Source organism: Tubulanus polymorphus, chromosome 10 (assembly GCF_964204645.1).
Source record: "Tubulanus polymorphus chromosome 10, tnTubPoly1.2, whole genome shotgun sequence".
NCBI lineage: Eukaryota > Metazoa > Nemertea > Palaeonemertea > Tubulaniformes > Tubulanidae > Tubulanus > Tubulanus polymorphus.
The window spans coordinates 11,626,721-11,647,341 of record NC_134034.1 but is presented as its reverse complement, the minus strand read 5'-3'; the positions used below and the strand labels follow the sequence as shown (position 1 = coordinate 11,647,341).

The following is a 20,621-nucleotide window of genomic DNA, read 5'->3' as shown; positions in this document are numbered from 1 at the left end:
CATTTTCAGTATTTTCTTCACAGCTTTTTCTGCATCAGCCTGATTCTGATCCGCGCTGATATTGGCCTTACTGTTTACGGGTTTGGATTCTACTCGTTGAAGTAAAAGCGTCACTACAAGAACACAGACCGCTACACGAAACATCTTCTGCGTCGATTCTGTTAAGAGAATATTGAAAATGTCACCACACATCAAAAAGTATTTATCACAAGACTTGGCCGCAATAGAAGAATGGCCGCACACAGGAGGCGCTGAAAATTTTATGAAATAGAATAACGATAAGTCTCTTATATGGTCGCATCGCGTGAAATAACTGTTTTTGTTTTTTCTCACGTTTCCAACCATCGTCAGATTTTATCTAAAAAATTACTAGTTTTACTATTATATTTTCATTTTATCATTGTTAAAACTATAAATGATTTACAATTACGATGGTAACTCCAATTCTTTCGAATTTTCGATTTAATAAATAGATTTCGTTTTTTAGTAGTTCAAATTCGTAAATAAATCATCCGCATTTAATTTTAGTAGTCCATTGCTATTTGAGTTATTTTATCCTAGTGAATCATTTGATATTTGGTTGTAGCTCTGAACTCGCGGTTGCTTTTTAAAGGCTACCCTTGTAAAAAACACATTTAGAGAATCAATGTCGACGACAATTGCGCACTCATGTCATTTGAATCCTACCTTCTGAACTCGTTGTCGCTGCTACAATTCGCCTCTGCCTCATCAGCAATGAATAGCGAGAAGATTAGTTTCGGTTTTAAATACAAGATCGGGCCGAATCGAAATTTCACATCTGTGATCTGTTTAAAGCACCATTCGGGTGTCACGCTGGATCCGAAGTGCCATCGGGCGAGATACTTCCAACGACAAAGGCAACGATCTAGAAAATTTGTTCATGCGATCATCGACAGGATATTTGATGAACACTTGTCAATTTCGGAAAACACTTTGGTGTTTATTTCTAAGTGCTTCACTCGATTTTGATCTAATCGTTAGTGGTAAGGTGACTATTCAGCCACTTTGGAGAATGGCACGAACACAGGCAAGCGAGTTGCCGTAAAACCCGTCCAAAGACGAACGCAGTGACGCGATTATCCCAGAACCCGTCAAATTCCAACTTAGGGAAGCGAATATGGCGGGCAAGTGTCTCGGAAACGGGCCCGGTCGGGAAGTCCGGTATCGATTCCGAATTTATGTATGGCGTCCATAGTGACAGAATTTACGAATTTACAGCAAATTTGAAGCGAAAATGTAATAAACTTTTGTGCTGGAGACTGCAGTTTTTAGAGGCGTCTCCCTGACGAGTACCGGTACCGCGTCCGTATCCTTAACCTAAATCCCTTCTGGAATCTTAAGATAGATATGTAATCATTGTAATCCCAAAATCCCAGTATCCTAAAAAATCGCCGGGACGCAGCAAAATGTCCAGTACCCCGGTTATCGGACAGAATAAAGGTGGCGCTAACTCAGCTCGCGATGCTGACACCGCGTCCGAGAAAGAGGACATCACCTCGTCCCCCGCGGCGCGATACGCGATTCAAAGTTTCGAAAAATGCGACCGTTACGAATGTCAAGAACTGCTCGGTTACACGGCGTCTCATTGGATGCTATCGTCCGACGATTTCCGCATCCCGACCGACGCGCCGCACGGACTGGTCGCCGAGATACCCGCGTTTTCGGAGTCCGCGGCCGCGTTTTTAATCCCGATCGACTCGGACGTCGCGGCGATGGATATGCGCGAGTTGCATCAGATCGTACGCGAGTTAACAGTCGGTATTTACTCACTGAATCAGACGCCGTGCTGCGCGCTGGAGCCGAACTACGATCAGAGCACCGCGTGTCAGATACCGCCCGCGTACATCGACACCAAAGTCGGACAGATCATGATCAACGTCGACTACACGATGAAAGCCCTCTGGCACGGCGCTTACTTCCCGAAGGAGAAACGCACGAAATTCTCGGAACGTTGGCGACAGAATTTGGACGTGAATTCCAACGGGAAACCCGAAACGAGGAAACCATTGTTAACTGAATTCACTACCGCAGGTACGTACGTTTACACTTTATATCACCAGGTGTTGCTAGTGTGCAGTATAACATTTATGAGCATGCAAAAAAGAATTCCACTTGTGGCAAGTGAGGATCCACTAGGTGTCGCTAGTGTGCAGTATAACATTTACGAGCATGCAATAGAGAATTCTGCTTGTGGCAAGTGAGGATCCACTTGGTGTCACTAGTGTGCAGTATAACATTTACGAGCATGCAATAGAGAATTCTACTTGTGGCAAGTGAGGATCCACTAGATGTCGCTAGTGTGTAGTAGGACATCAACTACTGCGGCCATAAAGGATTCCACTTGTAGCAAGTGAGGAACCACCAGGTGTCGCTAGTCTGCAGTAAGGCATCAACTACTGCGACAATAGAGGATTCCACTTGTGGCAAGTGAGGATCCAATTTATATAGCGAGTATGCTGAAGGACAGTTAATATTGATTCACTGAACAGTCACGCCGTCTGGTGGTGGATATTGTAACTTCATCTATTGCCACAGATCTCACATTTTTTTTGCGACCGATATCAAAATATTATCGACGTTTTTAATGTAAATATTGTTTTTGTAGGGATGATGGATATCACTAAAGATCCGGATTATTCCCGCGTTTACGATCAGCTGCCGGACGAGCAGACGTCGGACGCGGAACTCGCCGACGAGCGACGATTCTTCGCGAGTCACGTCGACGACCTGTCGATGTCGATGACGTTGTACCAACGCTCGGTGCGCATGTTCAAAAACCTGTTCGTGCTCGACTCCGATTGGCTGGTCGGAAACGTCGTACGTCTGACCGAAGATCGTATCGATCACGACGGCTACGAACGTTTGAACGCTCGATTGTTGCTGCATCAGCAGATCATACGACAGAATCTCGGTAATAAACCGGAGGTGCGGCGACAGCTCGCCGTGTTGAAATTCATCGGGTTTCTGACGCCGTTTCTGATCGGCATGAGAAAACGTATGAAAATACCGGACGTCAATCAACTTCTCGTTCCTCTCATCGGTAAGCTGCTCTAACTCAACCCGGTTTCACAGTCTTTAAGGGCGGTTTTAGCGGATAAACTTGTTCAGCCCTTAAAGATTCGAACGTGCCTTCTGAAAAAATATTTCGCGTTCACTAAGAACCTTAGTGTCCGATGTACCACAGAACTCTAGGATTGTAGAGCAACTTAGATCACTGTGGAGACAGCCACACTGCCAGGACTGGGTGAAATTTTGCATAAATTTTAAAAACACTAATATAAAAACCAACCGGGCCCTGATAAGTGCCCTTTTCGTCCTAAGTTTTCTAAATTCGAATTTTCAGGCCCACACCGTCAAAGAATGTTAGATCTGCCCTTGATCTTCAGGATCCAGTTTCACAAAATCAAAAATGTGGAACTGGATTTTGCTCTCTGACATCTCACACTCTTCCGTGGTTTTAAGAGAAGAATTTCGTAACTGGATAAAAACCAAACAAAAAAAATAAACGTAAGAATTCGGGTCTGATTTCAGGTGATGATATTAGAACGGAACGAGAATTGCCTCCGTTAATTCTGGGCAGCGATTTCAAGTGCAAAAATTTCTCATTTCACAATCAATATTTCCATCTACACGGAGGTAAGATACATCTATATAGATCGAATCGCTAATGTCTATTTCAACTTGACTTGAGAGCACATCAGGCGGCCTAGCTCGCTCATTTTTTATACCTGATAAAAGTAATTTTAAACTGAATCGAAGGATTGCATAAAAGTCTTCACTGAAAGGGGTTACATAAAAGAAACTCCATGATTTGAAAGTTTAACAATATGTTTCCATGCCTACCAACTGAAGTTTGGTATGAAGACATGGAAACATATTGTTAAACTTTCAAATCATGGAGTTTCTTTTATGTATGTATGAGTCACCTTTCCCTTCACAACCCCTTTCGGTGCAGACATTTTTGGATATCCTTCAGTAAAGTGATGAATGGATTGAAAATCAATGTTTTAGGTCACCTGCCAGTGCTTTCTGGTCCTGATAAGACTTTTATCAGTTATGCAGTGTTTTCAATAAGAGCCAGGTCCCAGGTCCCAGACCCGTCTGTTGTTTGTAAAGGACCCGTCTGTTTTTTCAAACCACCTTTTGTTTCAGGGACTGTGACATATAATGGGACCCTCCTGTTTTTCAAAGGGCTTGTTAATTTCTTATTGAAAACACTGGGTATATTCCAACAAAACTGACCGAGCTAGGCCACCTGATACGCTATCAAGCCAAGTTGAAATAGACATTAGTTGTATCAATACGACGATGTCATAGGGGGATTTAAAGAGAAGCAGTCACGTTTTAAAACTCTCGTTGCAGGAATCCAGATAGATCATCACACCGATTCGCTGAACGACGTTTCGCAATCGGTTATCGATCAATACAGTTATATCATCTCGGAGGCGAAACGCGTTCATAATAAATGGACGAACCCGGATCTGCCGCGACAAGAACATTATCCGCTATCAACCATCGACATCGACGGCAAAAGGTTCGTTTACAGATAGAATTCTATCGTTCCGGGATGAAAATCTTCCGACCATAGACGGATTTCCGACCTTTTCTAACATTTTCTTTATTCCTGAGAACAGTGTAAATCACCTCAATCGCTTTAATCACCTCAATCGCGGGCGTCACATCGGAGCGCTCCGTAGTTAGGAGTGCTCCTTAAGACGGTTTTCGGCAGTTGTTAGCACAACTGCGGAGTCGGAGAAACCGATATGGCGTCTCATTCAAAAAGCCGCTCTAATTCAGGCCCAAACTATTAACATTTTGACCAAAAGGAAGTAAGTTTTTTGGCTAAAAGTTACTGATTTTTGTTCCCCAAAAAATTCTTTTTTTTTTGGAAAATATTTTCCGACTTTTTCAATATGGGTCGTTTTCATCTCTGATCGTTTGAGACTTGTTGTGCATTTTCCACGATGCTTAATCCGCTATTTTCCAGCGTTGGCCAGCTAGCCATCCATTCACAGCTGGAGAGCTGACCTGGAAAACTTGTGAAGGGAATTTGGATGGATCGTGTTTATTTCGTAAATACGTGATTCAATGAAAAGGAATGAAAAATGAACATTTTAAACCAAAATATTCTTTGGATATATGCGGGGAATTTTGTGTTATATTATGGAAAATTCAGGGCCCGGTTTTATAGACTGGTATGAACTTCAATTTGCGGATTAACTCAATCGAAAATGAATTGATTGAATTTAACCGCCAGATTTGAGATAATACCAGTCTATAAAACCGGGCACAGGGGATTAGAAAATGAGCAAAAAGTAGCAGCTGTTTGAATCATTAATTTATTCCATACGAAAATATCAGGACCCAGTTCTACAGTTGTGAGTTAGAGTTAACTCGGAGTCAAAATCAGTTCATTTTCAATGTTTTAACTCTATAGAGTCAAATTTAACTCAGAACTGTGGAACTGGGTCCTGATCCGATATTCCGTTTGTCTATTTTCGCAGTTATTGGATATTCAGTTTAGAGTTTGAGACGTACTACTCGCAGAGTCCGCAGAAACCGAGCTGGGTACACGCGATGTGCGAAGAGATCACGAAACTAAAACCGCGTCGGTTACCACTACAAGACGTACACACGCACGAGCAATTCAAAAAATATTTTGGCTACAAAAAAGCCATAAAATACAAGGTGAATTTTTAGTTGTTCGGTGCATTTCATTATAAGAAATTTAAGTCAAAAGTTTTTAGCATCTTTTTTCCACATTTTTGAATGTTTGAATATCTCTGGACCCCGATGATAGGTTTTCTCAGACATAACAAAATAAACCCTACGGAATCCTGGACCCTACATGAGGCCCTAGGTCCATTGAGGCCCTAGGTCGGTTGAGGCCTTGTTAATAATTCAGACTTTCCAGAGTCCCTACAACTCAATGATTCCTTAAAAACTTCTAGAAAGAAAATGCTTTTTAATGATTTGAACAAAATGCCTGAAAACTGCTTATATCCAGGAATGACTGATCTGTAGGGACCCTGTTAAAACTGCTTATATCCAGGAATGACTGATCTGTAGGGGACCCTGTTAAAACTGCTTATATCCAGGAATGACTGATTCGTAGGGACCCTGTTAAAACTCCTTATATCCAGGAATGACTGATCTGTAGGGACCCTGTTAAAACTGCTTATATCCAGGAATGACTGATCTGTAGGGACCCTGTTAAAACTGCTTATATCCAGGAATAACTGATATCTGTAGGGACCCTGTTAAAACTCCTTTAATCCAACGATGACTGATATCTGTAGGGGACCCTGTTAAAACTCCTTATATCCAGGAATGACTCTGTACTGATCGATCTGATCTGTTTGCAGACGTTACCGAACGGACTACGCGCGGCGGCTCAACGCGGTTTGATCGCGATGTTTATGACTCTGGCGAGGAAATGTCCGCCCGCGCGTCTGGCGAAACAGGATGAATACGGCCTGTCGTTGATACACCACGCCGCGATGTACAACCGACCTCAGATCATCGCGTGTCTCATTTTACAATCTATAGACGTCAACGTCAGACGTCACAATACTCTACAATCTACAGGTAAATCTAACCACTTTTACTTCAAAATGGTGCCCAAAACCGGGGCTAGTTGTGAAGACATGACTTAGATTTTAGACCAGTCTAACAACTTAAGGCCTCTTTTGGACTTTGGTCAGTCAGGGCAGCGCAACTGGGTCCGGAGTTAGTTTATTGAGTGTCACTGAATTGATGAATCTATATCCAATCGAAACTAATAGATATTAATGATGATCTATGAATCTAATTAACATCTGATTACGATTAATTAAAACTCAATTAAAAGGACATCGACACCGACATCAACAGTTGCCTAATAACGGTAAGATAATTACGTTACTAGTTTGATGTATTTTTTTCTTCGATTTCGTTCTTGTCCTGCGGTGAATTTTGTTTCTTTCGTCGATTCATAAGAGCAGCTTTTTTTCACATTTAGAAATTTGCATTCTGTATCGTTTTGATTTTTGTGCTTATTTTGAATTACGTTAACCCTTTCAGTGCGTCTACAACACCGCATTGCGTCTACACCATTTTTTCAGTTTAACAATATGTCTCTATGCCTACCGACTGAAGTTTTTTCGAATCATAAAAAACGTCATGGTATGTAGGCATGGAAACACATTGTTAAACATCCATGGAATCACTTTTCTTTTTTCAACCCCATTCAAAGAACACTGGCAATCCGGTACAAATACGATACAGTATAAGATGGATTAAGATTGGATGATTAGGTCAACTGCCCACCTTTGCCGGGCCTGTTAACAAAACCGACAGAGCTAGGCCACCCGATATCCCCTCAAGCAAAGTTGAAATAGACATTAGCTTTATATTTACCGTTTGATGCTATTGTAAGTTATGCGCGTTCTATTTTTCGACAGGTCCGACGGCGTTGCACCTCGCAGCTCGGTGCGGTGCGTTGGACGCCGTGTCGTGTTTATTGGCGAACTACGCGAATATCGTCGTTACCGATAAACAGGGCTGGGCGCCGATCCATCACGCCGCGTTCTTCGATCACGAACAAGTCATCAAGTTGTTCATCCGTAAACATCCGAATTTACTGGAACTGAAAACGAAATCCGAGTAAGTTGTTACATCATTCGGGAAAACGAGTACAGTTGACCTCGTCTTATTTGGACCTCGTCTGTTAAATGTAAATTTAGGATCGGAAAATACATTAGAAAGTCGAAAAAATGATTTAGTTCTTGCCAGAGTTAGTCGAAAGTCTGAGGTGGCCATTTCTGAGTAAGGCGAGATCTATTGCAGGGTTCATAGTAGTCCTTGAAGGTCCTTAAAATTGTTTAGATTGGAGTAGGTCAGTTCAAGGCCTTGAATCATGAAATAGGCTTTAAAATCCTTAAATCATGGTTATGGTCCATTAGTCATCATCTGCAGATCCAAGATACAAGTTCACTGTTACAGCTCTTAGAATCTACTGGATATAAGAATGTCTGGGAAACTGAGATTTCAGGATTTATGAAAATGAAATGACAGTTGTATGATTATTAAGTCCTGGAATCGGAATAAAAATAGTCATTGAACAAATGAGACTATTAACCCCCGCTATTGTAGCTAGAATGATCATGACGACCTTCTCATTTTCGATGACTTAAACAATGTGATTTGATTTTAGTTAGGTTTGCGAAACCTGCCCCCTGGTGTTCGATGCTATAATCAATCAATAAGTTTGATTTTGTTTTTTTTTCATTTTCTAGGTTAGAATCGACCCCGTTGTTACTGGCCGCCAGCTCGGGAGCGCTGAACGCCGTCCGGTGTCTCATCGATATCGGCGCCAGTATCGTTTCTTGCGATGCCGCCGGTAACAATATGGTCCACTTGGCGGCGCTTCGGTATCATACTAACATACTCGATTACTTCATCAAATGGAATCACCCCGACGTGCCGGTCTGGAAGTTATTAGTCGGTACGGTTTGACCAGGTTTTCATGAAATTAGTTCCCACTGAATTAGAAAATCAAGAAATGCTTGGGAATTTTGAAATGATATTTTCCTGGTTTGGATGTTCGATAAATTTTCTTCTGACTCGCGAAATATTTGGGAAATTCATTTTCCACTTCACATAGCATTTTCTTCAGCGATATTTAGAATCACCCTTTATCAACCAGTCACCACTATTCAAATGACAATATCCCTGCAGTTCATTTCAACATGGGAAAATCTGGAAAAATCACCATTGAAATACTGAATCTGTGAATTCAGGCTTTCTATGTACTTCAATCGCCGTCTAATTTCTAAATCGCTGTCTGATTTTAGGAATGTTGAATGACGACGATTTACAGAAAAAGGACAGCGCTGTGAAATGTCTGGAGCCGTTATCAACGTCGGAAACATCTCACTGGAAGGCTATATTAGACGCCGGTAAGCTCCAGTTCTGCAGCTTGTAAAATTAGAAGACCTCAAAATACGTTCATTTTCATCAATTGTTTGAAATCTTTAAGTGAATTTCAATACACATAACACAATTGATGACGCAGTTACTGATTGGCTGCTTTGCTTTCAAAACCACTGAATGAATGTTTCACTAAGATAAACAGTACCGATTTAGGAGGAGTCTACAGTAATTGGGATATGAAAGTGATGCAGACGCTGAAATTCTCTCCTTGAAAACTCCTTATATCTAAGAATGACTGATCTGTAGGATCAGGAATGACTGATCTGTAGGATCAGGAATGACTGATCTGTAGGATCAGGAATGACTGATCTGTAGGATCAGGAATGACTGATCTGTAGGATCAGGAATGACTGATCTGTAAGGACCCTTGTTAAAGATACTGTATTTTGTTTATTCTAGATGGAGTACCGGCGCTTGTTGGATTACTGAATCTCGATCAAGAGGAATTACAATCAGTCGCCGCGTCCGTGTTGTGTAACATCTCCGAACACGACGCTGTACGCAAAGGGTTAACGTCGGCAGACGCCGGTCGTATTCTGATCCGTCTGCTCGCGTCGTCGGTCGACGACATCCAATCGCGCGCGGCGATCGTTCTCGCCGACCTCGCGTGCGTCGACGACAACCAATCGGCGATCGCCGAGTCGGGCGGCATTGCGCCGCTCGTCGCGCTGCTCGACTCGGAACTCGAGGACGTGCTCGTTAACTCGGTGAACGCGTTACGCGTCATGTGCGACAACAACGCCGACAATCAGACGGAGGTCGCCCGTAACAACGGAATCGAGCCGTTAGTCGAATTTCTAACGGTTAATTCAGGTTCGTCGTCGTTTCATTCGAGACTGAGAATATTTTTAAATGATGATAATGAAGATTTTACTCGTATCTATTTTTATTCGGTGTTTCAGATATGTTACAGGCGGCGTCTGCTGCTGCTCTCGCCGCTCTCACTAAATCTCATCGTGTCAATCAGGATGCTGTAGTTAACGACGGAGCTGTTCAGTGAGTTCTATTGATTACACACATTTAACAACCCCTCAGTTCCACTCAGTTCCTAACAGTTCCACTCAGTTCTCCACAGTTCCACTCAGTTCCCCACAGTTCCACTCAGTTCTCAATTAGTTTTCTCCTCTTCAGATGAAACAATAGAAATGAACTTATCTTAATAGAACAGCCACAGGCCTCTAATGCTAATACTAGGATATGTTAAGATTTGTCTTAGGTCCATGCTTTGGCTGCTAAACCGGGCGCAGGTCTTGTACCTTTTAATGTAATTCATTTTGATCGATCATAGTCTTGTAATTTAATAGTAAGTTTGATATGAAATAGTAATCATAGGAATAACGGTGGAATAAAACGAGCGAAATGATGAGAAAAACTTTCGTCAAATTCGTTTCTTCGCGCAAAACGTTTCTTTCGCCGTTTTACGAAATTTCGGATTGATCACCGAATAGATGAACACGTTGATCAACGAATCGATCTGACTGCCGATTTGTCCGATCATCGGGAATCGGAATTCGATCCACGCGAAATCGTAATTCAACATGAAAAACGCGTGCGGAAATTCGAAAATCAAATGCGCCGTTACTATGGATACGGTAACGACGAACGCCATTCGGTTGCCGGCGGCGACGTCTTTCGCGTTCGAATTTAGATTACGCGGGCGATTTCTGCGCGCGGCGACGATTTTAAATATCAGGCAGATATTGCCGACGAATAGAAGCAGAAACGGGACGGCGCTCCCGACGTACGTGGACAGAGTCCGCGTATACCTGCCTTTCAGCGGGTTCCATTTAATGTACGACCCGAAATAGAACTTTTCGCCGCGGAAATAATCGCACTTTCTAAACGCGATCGGTCCGCGTATCTCCATGAGAAAAAGCGGTAGGACGAGTAACGCGTTGACGACCGCCGTTGAGCAGACGATCGTACGCAACACGCGTTTACCGAACCACGACTTCGAACGCAACGGGAAACTGATCGACGCGAGTCGTTCGAACGTCACGCAGACGATCAGCCAGTTGCGCTCGTGGAACGCGGCGAACCGTACCGGCGCGAGGTACGCGTCGAGTTGAGGTAGCGTCAACGCCGGATGCAGGTAGATGAGTTTGTCGCCGTACTCGAGGTAACGCAGTAGTAAACCGACGCTGTACTCGGGAATCGAAACCAACTGATACAGTCCGTCTGCTACGGTCAACGCGGCCAGTAAGAAATACGTCGGGCGGTGAGCGAATTTACGGACGACCAGGAAACAGACGACGTTTAAAACGGTCCCGATCGCGGCGATCGGACCGTTTATCAACGTGTGTATGTATATACGCGACCATACGATCGCGTTCGCCTGGCACGTTTTGTTGCCGCCGGCATAAACGAGAGGTTTTAAATGAGCGAGCATCGTAGCAGATTACGGCAGCAGCGTTGTAGCCTGTTTAGGCTTCGCGATTACCGGATTACCGGATTTAGTAAGAAGTCGAGTTTTTGTGACCAAATTTCTCTGACGTACATCGGAATAACGACGAAGTAGTCCGTTTATTTTTGTGGGTCGAAGTATTGGGAGGTGTTAAGAGAATTCGATATCGACACAAAATACCGATGCACATTCGAGCACGTTATATATTTCCGAGACAAGAAATACAAAAACTGGTAATGTGTGCGACTAACGTTATTACTCGTGAAATCTGTGCAGACGTTTGCGAAAAGAGTTTCGAGAAAATTACGATTCCTCAGTTGTGTTGGAAACTCGAGTAGAATTAGCGTATTTCAGTATTATGTGTGCAGGAAACCAGTACCGACCGAGAATATGTATCAGTAGTTGATGCGGTTATTACTCGTGTACCTGCGGTGAGGACGTTGTGTCTAACTACGAGCAGTGTAGACCACAGTGTGAAAGTCACCTCTAATGAGCCGTAATCTGATCACTTTTTATATATAATTCATTTACACATGCTGGGTAGTGCCTCTGGCTGGAAAGTAATTGGACTTTACATTTGCTTCTCAGTAATCTGATTCTATGTTGGATGGTTTAATGAGAAAAATTGATATTGCTGGTGCAAAAATTTTTTTTAATGATATTCGATTAACTATTCGTGAGAACTGGTTAGAACTAGTTAGAATTCGTCTCTAAATCCGGTTCCACAGCCGTGTGGTTAATTTAACTCTGAACCCAGTTTCACAGTTGTGTGGGTTGAATTGACTCTGAATCCAGTTCCACAGTTGTGTGGGTTTAATTAGACTCTGAACCCAGTTCCACAGTTGTGCGGGTTTAATTTGACTTTGTACCCATTCCACAGTTGTGTGGGTTTGATTAGACTCTGAACCCAGTTCCACAGTTGAGTGGGTTTGACTTTGTACCCAGTTCCACAGTTGTGTGGATTAAAAGTGTCCGGTATTTGTATTTTCAGGCCGCTGGTGAATTTGATTAAAGGACGTAACGTGACCGTTCAGGTGAAAGCTGCCAGCGCCCTCGAATCACTCGCCGAAAATAACCCGGAAAGTCAGAAAGCTTTTCTCGACTTGGACGCTCCGAAAGCTCTCATTAAACTGTTAAAGGTTTGTTGATTTTTCTAAGCTTCATTTTCTTGAGTTAAGTCAAATCATCTGAATAGATAGAAGTCAAATCATAAAAATTGATTTATTCTTACAACCGTGGAACAGGACACTATTCCAGGGGCAAATCTAGAGGCCAATTTTGAAGAACTTGTCCCATCTCAAAAGCGCACTTTGATATCCACTAAGACAATATTATGTGAAATGCACCAATTATTTCAATTTGGGATCATTCATTTATTACGTACGCATAAAATTTGAATTTTTCAACCCCCCTCCCCCTCTGTACGCAAAATCGGCCATTTTTTCATATACATTAAGCATTACAGTACGCAATTGCACTTACCCCTCCCCCCACCCCTAATGCGTACGTAATAAATGAATGACCCCTTTGCAAAAAAGAGCATTCAAAAAAAAATTTGATGGACTCGTGCAAGTTTAGTTGGACCCTTGAGTAACTCTGCCCGTGTTTCTAACAGTTAATCATTGTGTTGTATGTCTGTTGCGATAGATTTGGTCGGTTGAAGTACGTGAACAGGGGGCGCTGGCGTTGTGGGCGTTGGCCGGAAATACGTTAACTCAACAGAAATACATCGCGGAACGTGTCGGAATTCAACAATTAATCGAAATTCTGTTGATTAACAGCGAAAAACTTCAATACGTCGGTGAGCAGTAAAATAAGCGGGAGAATTCGGTACTTTTTATGAAAAAGTACTTTTACTCTCTTAGTTTTTAAAATGGCTGATAGAATTGAGTTTAAACGTCACTACTCCCTTAGTTTTGAAAATGGCTCATAGAATTGAGTCTAAACGTCACTACTCTCTTAGTTTGGAAAATGTCTCGTAGAATTGAGTCTAAACGTCACTACTCTCTTAGTTTGGAAAATGTCTCGTAGAATTGAGTCTAAACGTCACTACTCTCTTAGTTTGGAAAATGTCTCGTAGAATTGAGTCTAAACGTCACTACTCTCTTAGTTTGGAAAATGTCTCGTAGAATTGAGTCTAAACGTCACTACTCTCTTAGTTTGGAAAATGTCTCGTAGAATTGAGTCTAAACGTCACTACTCTCTTAGTTTTGAAAATGTCTCATAGTATTGAGTCTAAACGTCACTACTCTCTTAGTTTTGAAAATGGCTGATAGAATTGAGTCTAAACGTCACTACTCTCTTAGTTTTGAAAATGGCTCATAGAATTGAGTCTAAACGTCACTATTCTCTTAGTTTTGAAAATGGCTCATAGAATTGAGTCTTAACGTCAAATACTCTCTTAATTTTTGTAAATGGCTCATAGTATTGAGTCTAAACGTCACTACTCTCTTAGTTTTGAAAATGTCTCATAGAATTGAGTTTAAACGTCACTATTCTCTTAGTTTTCAAAATGGCTCATAGAATTGAGCCTTAAGGTCAAATACTCTCTTAATTTTTGTAAATGGCTCATAGAATTGAGTCTAAACGTCACTACTCTCTTAGTTTTGAAAATGGCTCATAGAATTGAGTCTAAACGTCACTATTCTCTTAGTTTTGAAAATGGCTCATAGAATTGAGTCTTAACGTCAAATACTCTCTTAATTTTTGTAAATGGCTCATAGTATTGAGTCTAAACATCACTACTCTCTTAGTTTTGAAAATGTCTCATAGAATTGAGTTTAAACGTCACTATTCTCTTAGTTTTCAAAATGGCTCATAGAATTGAGCCTTAACGTCAAATACTCTCTTAATTTTTGAAAATGGCTCGTAGAATCAAGTCTAAACGTCAAATACTCTCTTAGTTTTTGTAAATGGCTCCTAGAATTGAGTCTAAACGTCACTACTCTCTTAGTTTTAAAATGGCTCATAGAATTGAGGCTAAATGGCAAATGGCTCATAGTATTGAGTCTAAACGTCACTACTCTCTTAGTTTTTGAAAATGGCTCATAGAATTGAGCCTTAACGTCAAATACTCTCTTAATTTTTGTAAATGGCTCATAGAATTGAGTCTAAACGTCAAATACTCTCTTTAGTTTTCCACGTTATAATGGGTTTTTAGCTCTAATTGAATAACAGACACTCACTTGTCTATGTAAAAACCAATGATTATGAGATTCTATGGTATTGTTTTCAGGTTGTATGGCTCTGATCGCGCTGGGACGTGAAAACATGGACAATCAGAAAAAGATTTGTCAAGAAGGCGGAATTCAACCGTTGGTTCGATTGATACGTTCGGGTAAAGCTTCCGGTCGAGTTCTTCACATGGCGATCCGAACGTTAGGAACTCTTTGCGTAGGTGAGATTCACGTTCAAATATTCCTCGGCGAATAAAGTATCCTCTCCCTTCTCCTCTAAGGATTTGATGCTATAGACTGCGTTAGTTAGTACAGGGTCCGATCTAAGCACTTGTCCGATTGCCCGGGACAAGTATATTCTCATCAGGGCAAGTAGGTTATCATCATCACTTGTCCGCCGGGCTAGTGCAATTTTATGTCACAAAGCTTTTTTCCCACTCGATACAACGGATGATGGTAACACCAATCGGACTGCCTGTGTAGGGCAAGTAGCTTTTGGAGGGGGCACCCCCCGGGCAAGTGGATTTCATTCCTTCGATTGGACCCTGCAGTAGCATTGGGAGACTGTAAATATCTCACCGAGGTCTGACCGGATACTGAGCTGAGAATTGGGAAAATTAAAACTTCGGTATTTGAGCGGTAAGCTGGAGTCTAATGTAGTTAGAATACAGGGGCTGGTCCCATAGTATTATGACCTGTCTTAGGCCATCTTCGTTCTATGGCCAATCTAACAACTTAAGACCAGTCTCGTGCGTTGGGTTTAAGTTACATATAGCCAATCTAACAACTTAAGACCGGTCTCAGTGCGTTGGGGTTAAGTTACATATAGTCAATCTAACAACTTAAGACCAGTCTCAGTGCATTGGGGTTAAGTTACATATAGTCAATCTAACAACTTAAGACCGGTCTCAGTGCGTTGGGGTTAAGTTACATATAGCCAATCTAACAACTTAAGACCGGTCTCAGTGCGTTGGGGTTAAGTTACATATAGTCAATCTAACAACTTAAGACCAGTCTCAGTGCATTGGGGTTAAGTTACATATAGTCAATCTAACAACTTAAGACCAGTCTTGAAATTTCAGACCACATTTGGATCGAAGTCTCGTGAACTGAGATTCGTGAATCGATGAGAGTAGTATCTATTTGATCTTGTAGGTGTCGCTCATCGCAATAATAAGATAACGCAGCGTCTGATCACCGAGGAAGGAGCGTTGACGATCCTCGTCAATCTGTTGATGAATCCGCCGAGCGACGAGATCGAGGTCGAGGTCGCGTGCGCGATCGGCTGCGTCGTGCTCGGCAATCCGACCAATCAGGAGCTGTTGCGCGAACAGCCGGCGTTTAGATTCAACGTGCTGTTAGATTTATTACATTCGAAAAGGGAGGTTTGTATCGACTTCTACGCGTGGGCCTGGCCATAGCCATTTCATCATGTATAAATCAGTGATAGACTGATATCAACTGTCTGTAACTGTCTTTGCGTTCAGTGATTACTTCAGCCATACGTTTAGAACAGACCCCACTAGCAACATTTTAATCACTTAGTTTCATAGCTCTTATCAAGTAGTCACTAGGCTCTAGGACCCAGTTCCACAGATGTGAGTTAGAGTTAACTCCGAGTTGAAATTAGTTCATTTTCGATGAGTTAACTCGGGGTCAAATTTTAACTCCGAACTGTGGAACTGGACCTAGGATTTCTACCAGGGCACAGTTTCACAAAAAAGTTTAACTCAAATTTCTGGTGTAATCGCTATTGGTTACTTCATGTTTTCAATGAGGACAACAATTCAACCTTCACTGTTTTAAGCTTACACTTTTTCGTGCAACTGGGCCCAGAACTTTGATATTTGCGATCTATGAAGTTTGACTGTCGAATATGCATCGGTTCAAATTATTGAACTCGTAATCATAATGATTCATCGTCGTTTTTATTAGGAAATCCGTCTGAAGGCTGGTCACGCGTTGACTATATTCGCGTTCAATAACACTCCGCAGCAGTTCGCTATACGTGAAGCTGGAGGGATTCAGTTCAGTGTGTTTAAAAATTACCTCGAGTCGGAAAATGAATTCTTCAAATGCAGCGCGGCTTTCCAGGTGAGCAATAACGCAGTCATTATTAGTAACTGAAATGTTGAAGTGAATGAGAAATTCGTCATTTGCTAGTAACTGATTATAATTTTACTGACTTGTTCTAGTCATCGTGAATGAAAAGGTTGTCATTTGTAGCTAATCATAATTTTACTGAATTGCCGATGTTTTTCTTTTCTATTCGCACAGATTGTTGTACTAGCTCGTGTAATCGTTGATATGGACCAGGTGGCGCTGACCGCGTTAGGAATTACGTCTCTAGTTGAAACATTGAACTGTTCAGACGACAATGCTATCATATTAGCAGGTACCGTATGCAGTTCCACAGATCAGAACCTAGTTCCACAGTTCTGAACCCAGTTCCACAGTTCTGAACCCAGTTCCACAGTTCTGTACCCGGTTCCACAGTTCTGGACCCAGTTCCACAGTTCTGTACCCGGTTCCACAGTTCTGGACCCAGCTCCACAGTTCTGGATCCAGTTCCACAGTTCAGGATCCAGTTCCACAGTTTTGAACTTGGCTTAACAGTTCAGAAGTTAGAATTCAGTTCCACAGTTCTGCACTCGGCTCCACAGTTCAGGATCCAGTTCCACAGTTCAGGACCCAGTTCCACAGATCTGAAGCTAATTCCACTGATTATCTGTTAAGTCGAATATTAGCTCTTGAGTGAAACATCTTTGATAACTTCAACCCCCATTTAAGTAATTCTGACCTCTGACCATGATTGATTTGTATTTATTTCATTATTTCTAGCGAGTTTAATATCTAGTTTAGCTCACACTAGAGCCGGTATACCAGACGCGATCATTACAACCGGAGGCGGAGACATGCTCGTGAAACACCTGCATAGCGATAGCGAACAGGTGCGCTCGGCAGCTGCGGTCGCACTCGGGTACCTGTCGTATAATCGTACGGCCGCTCGTCAGCTGCTGTCGTCGTGTCGTAACGACCCCGGTCTCTACGAGCAACTCATCGACAATATCGGCCCGAATCCGAAAATATCTCCGGAATTCGTCGACGATTTCCGTCGAGCGAAGATCGTAGGACTTCCATCGCAGAGGTAAATATCAAATCAGTCTCACCGGTAAATATCAAAATATCAAATCAGTCTCACCGGTAAATATCAAATCAGTCTCACCGGTAAATATCAAAATATCAACTCAGTCTCACCGGTAAATATCAAATCAGTCTCACCGGTGAATATCAAAATATCAAATCAATCTCACTTGGAAATATCAAATCAGTCTGATGGGGGAATATCAAATCAGTTTCATGGGGGAATATCAAATCAGTTCTATGGGGGAATATCAAATCAGTTCTATGGGGGAATATCAAATCAGTTCTATGGGGGAATATCAAAATATCTGATCAGTCTCATGGGGGGAAATATGAAATCAGTTTCACAGGCAAATATGAAATTTGTTACATGGAGAAATATGAAATCAGTCTGAACATTGATTTCCTACTACATGTACATGTAACTCCGAGCAAGGATTCTTAAATAGAATTGTTTTGGAATTTTTCAGTTTGGAGATCAATGGCGGCCCCCCTGTTGTACCACCGGTGAAAAAAGTCGGTAAGTATTTTCACTTTTCGTCACACACATAAACTATTCATAAATAATTTATTGAATTTGGGGGATTGAAAATCAATTAATTCTTTTAAATATCCATTTTTCCTGTTTCGTTGAAAAAGTGTCTGCCTCATGTTTTCTGTGGCTGGGTAGCCCACGTCCACTATCGAGACCAAGGTCAACTCCGGCTGTCCTACAGTCATCACGGTAACCTCATTGTTGGTTGTTTGTGATAGTTATGCACAAAGTGTTTTGATTTCTCCGTTATATTGTGAAGCATTTATATTTTTGCGATTGTGTATTTGATTTCTTTGCGTCTCTGGGTTTCAGGACATCCCAAAAATTCCCACCGTCCAAGTTCACACGTACTTAGCGAGCTTAATGTTTACACTAAAGCGATGGCTAGTTGTTAACCCTCTTCCCTCCACAGCTGCGTACACTACATATTGTATCTCATGTTGTGTATCAAGGGGCATGTTGCGCGAGGGTCTAAAAAAATATTTTCAGCACGAATTGATGAGAAAAGGGCATTCTGGCAAAATTGTCCTCAGTTTGTCCGATGTCAATTTCACGAAACAGTTAAATTCGAAATTTTTAGTTCATTTTTGGTTACTGCTCGGTTATTGCGAACAATTCAAACTTAACCGTTTTTCAGCTTAAACTATTTCGATAAGTTCAACAATTCAAACCATTATAAGTTTGAATTTTCAAGTGGTTTTCATCGTTTGAAAAGTTGACTTACAGAAAATCCTGTTTCATCGAAAATTTGGTTTGATTGCTGAATTGGTTACTTCATGTTTTCCATGAGATCAACGATTCCGATTGAACCGTTTTCGAGAAACTGAAAAACTCTTCATTAAAAAACCCTTCATACAAAAAATTCTTGCCCTTTTTTCCGGCGCGACGTTTCACATTTCTAACCTTCTTCTTTCCTCGTATTTTTTCAAGGCAAACGTCCGAAAACGAGTCAAGTTTTGATGCGCGAAAGACGGCGCGAAAAACTGCGAGCAGCCTCGGCACCGGCGCACATGCAGCGCACGATCGGCGGCGGCGCGGCACACGCTGCTATACCAGCCATAATAATCGAACGGCGGTTAAAAAACTCTGATCCGTCGAACAACCAACAACAACAACAACCGGCTCAACGTCAAATAACGGTGAAATCGGGTCGACCGGTCGCGAAGGGTCAGGATCTACCGGCGGTCGGGAGCGTTTTTAAACCGTTGAACGCGTGAGGTTCGTTCCGAAGAGAGATAACTGCTTCCTCGAAATAATCACTCGTAATTCAATTCAAATCACTCGGTTATCTGAGGCGGCCATCTTTTTGTGGGGGTTAGAGCTTGATTAGGACAAAATATCCCGTAAGGCTATGAAGCTCGATACCTAGTTTCTGCTGAGCTAAAAAGTTGAAAATTGATAACTTGTTTTTCATTTCTGCTGAGCTTAAAAGTTGACTCGGCCGGCCGTCTATCTATCCTGTATATTGATTTTTTTTAAATCATGATCAAGCTGACAATAACAGACCCAGCAGATATAGAAATCAGCTGATTACAAAATGGCGCGGCCAGTTTAGGAGAAACTAGGTATCATTTCATTTCAGCGTAGTTTGATGATGTCATAGGGGGAGTGTGCAAGTTGATGGGTCTCGAAGTAATCAGAGTAAGAAAATTTTCAGTTAGAGATATTTGAAAATAGGTACGGGGTATCCGTAAATATTGTCTGAATAACTAGATCTAACTGATAGAAAAGGTTCCGTCCATTTAAGATAAAGCTCCAGTAATATATATATAAGATTCTGTGATAGAATTCATTCAATTGATTTTTACATGACACAAATCATCCATCAACTCAGGACATGACTATATTACGAATGTCTATTTATTTTCATCTGACATCAATCTTTTCGGGATATCGAGAACAAATTGAGGTATGTGTGAGAAAGATTAAGAGAAATATCCACAAAAAATCTTGTCAGACGAAAATGAATGGACAAGAATTTCAGATCTTTTGACTTTTTCTGATCTGTTCATTTGATGTATGAATTGTTTTTATTTATCTTTTGTCTGCCTACACGCACTATATACAAATAATTAGTATGAATTATGACAATGTTTGTAATTGAATCAAGTTTGAAAGCAGCAGCACTCTCAGTAAAAATAGATCGTCTTTATGACTTTTTTGCTATATCATGTTTATGACATTGATAATCTGGAAAATTTGATCGTAAATTCTACAAATGATTATATATTTATTTATATACGATATCATAGTTCATATTTATGTGTAAATTTTTTCTTTTTTTGTTTATCATTAAAATATCATAAATCGAATAAGAAAAAACTATTGTTTATGTATTTAATATTGAATTGGTCTCTCAGTGCACTGA

The 20,621-nt window shown here is 41.4% G+C and overlaps 1 protein-coding gene across 1 annotated transcript; it reads left to right on the top strand.

The window, feature by feature from the left end:
- The first annotated feature begins 1,245 nt into the window (after window positions 1-1,245).
- LOC141911733 (ankyrin and armadillo repeat-containing protein-like) lies at window positions 1,246-20,453 on the top strand. The gene is made up of 20 exons (XM_074802756.1): window positions 1,246-2,052; window positions 2,627-3,061; window positions 3,553-3,657; window positions 4,384-4,555; window positions 5,526-5,709; window positions 6,387-6,609; window positions 7,464-7,665; window positions 8,298-8,506; window positions 8,856-8,960; window positions 9,394-9,807; window positions 9,897-9,990; window positions 12,390-12,537; window positions 13,046-13,199; window positions 14,634-14,795; window positions 15,730-15,959; window positions 16,510-16,668; window positions 16,852-16,969; window positions 17,416-17,722; window positions 18,189-18,238; window positions 19,184-20,453. Exons 1-20 carry the CDS (start codon window positions 1,428-1,430, stop codon window positions 19,468-19,470), a joined length of 4,383 nt encoding a protein of 1,460 aa, XP_074658857.1. The 5' UTR covers window positions 1,246-1,427; the 3' UTR covers window positions 19,471-20,453.
- The last annotated feature ends 168 nt before the right edge of the window (window positions 20,454-20,621 follow it).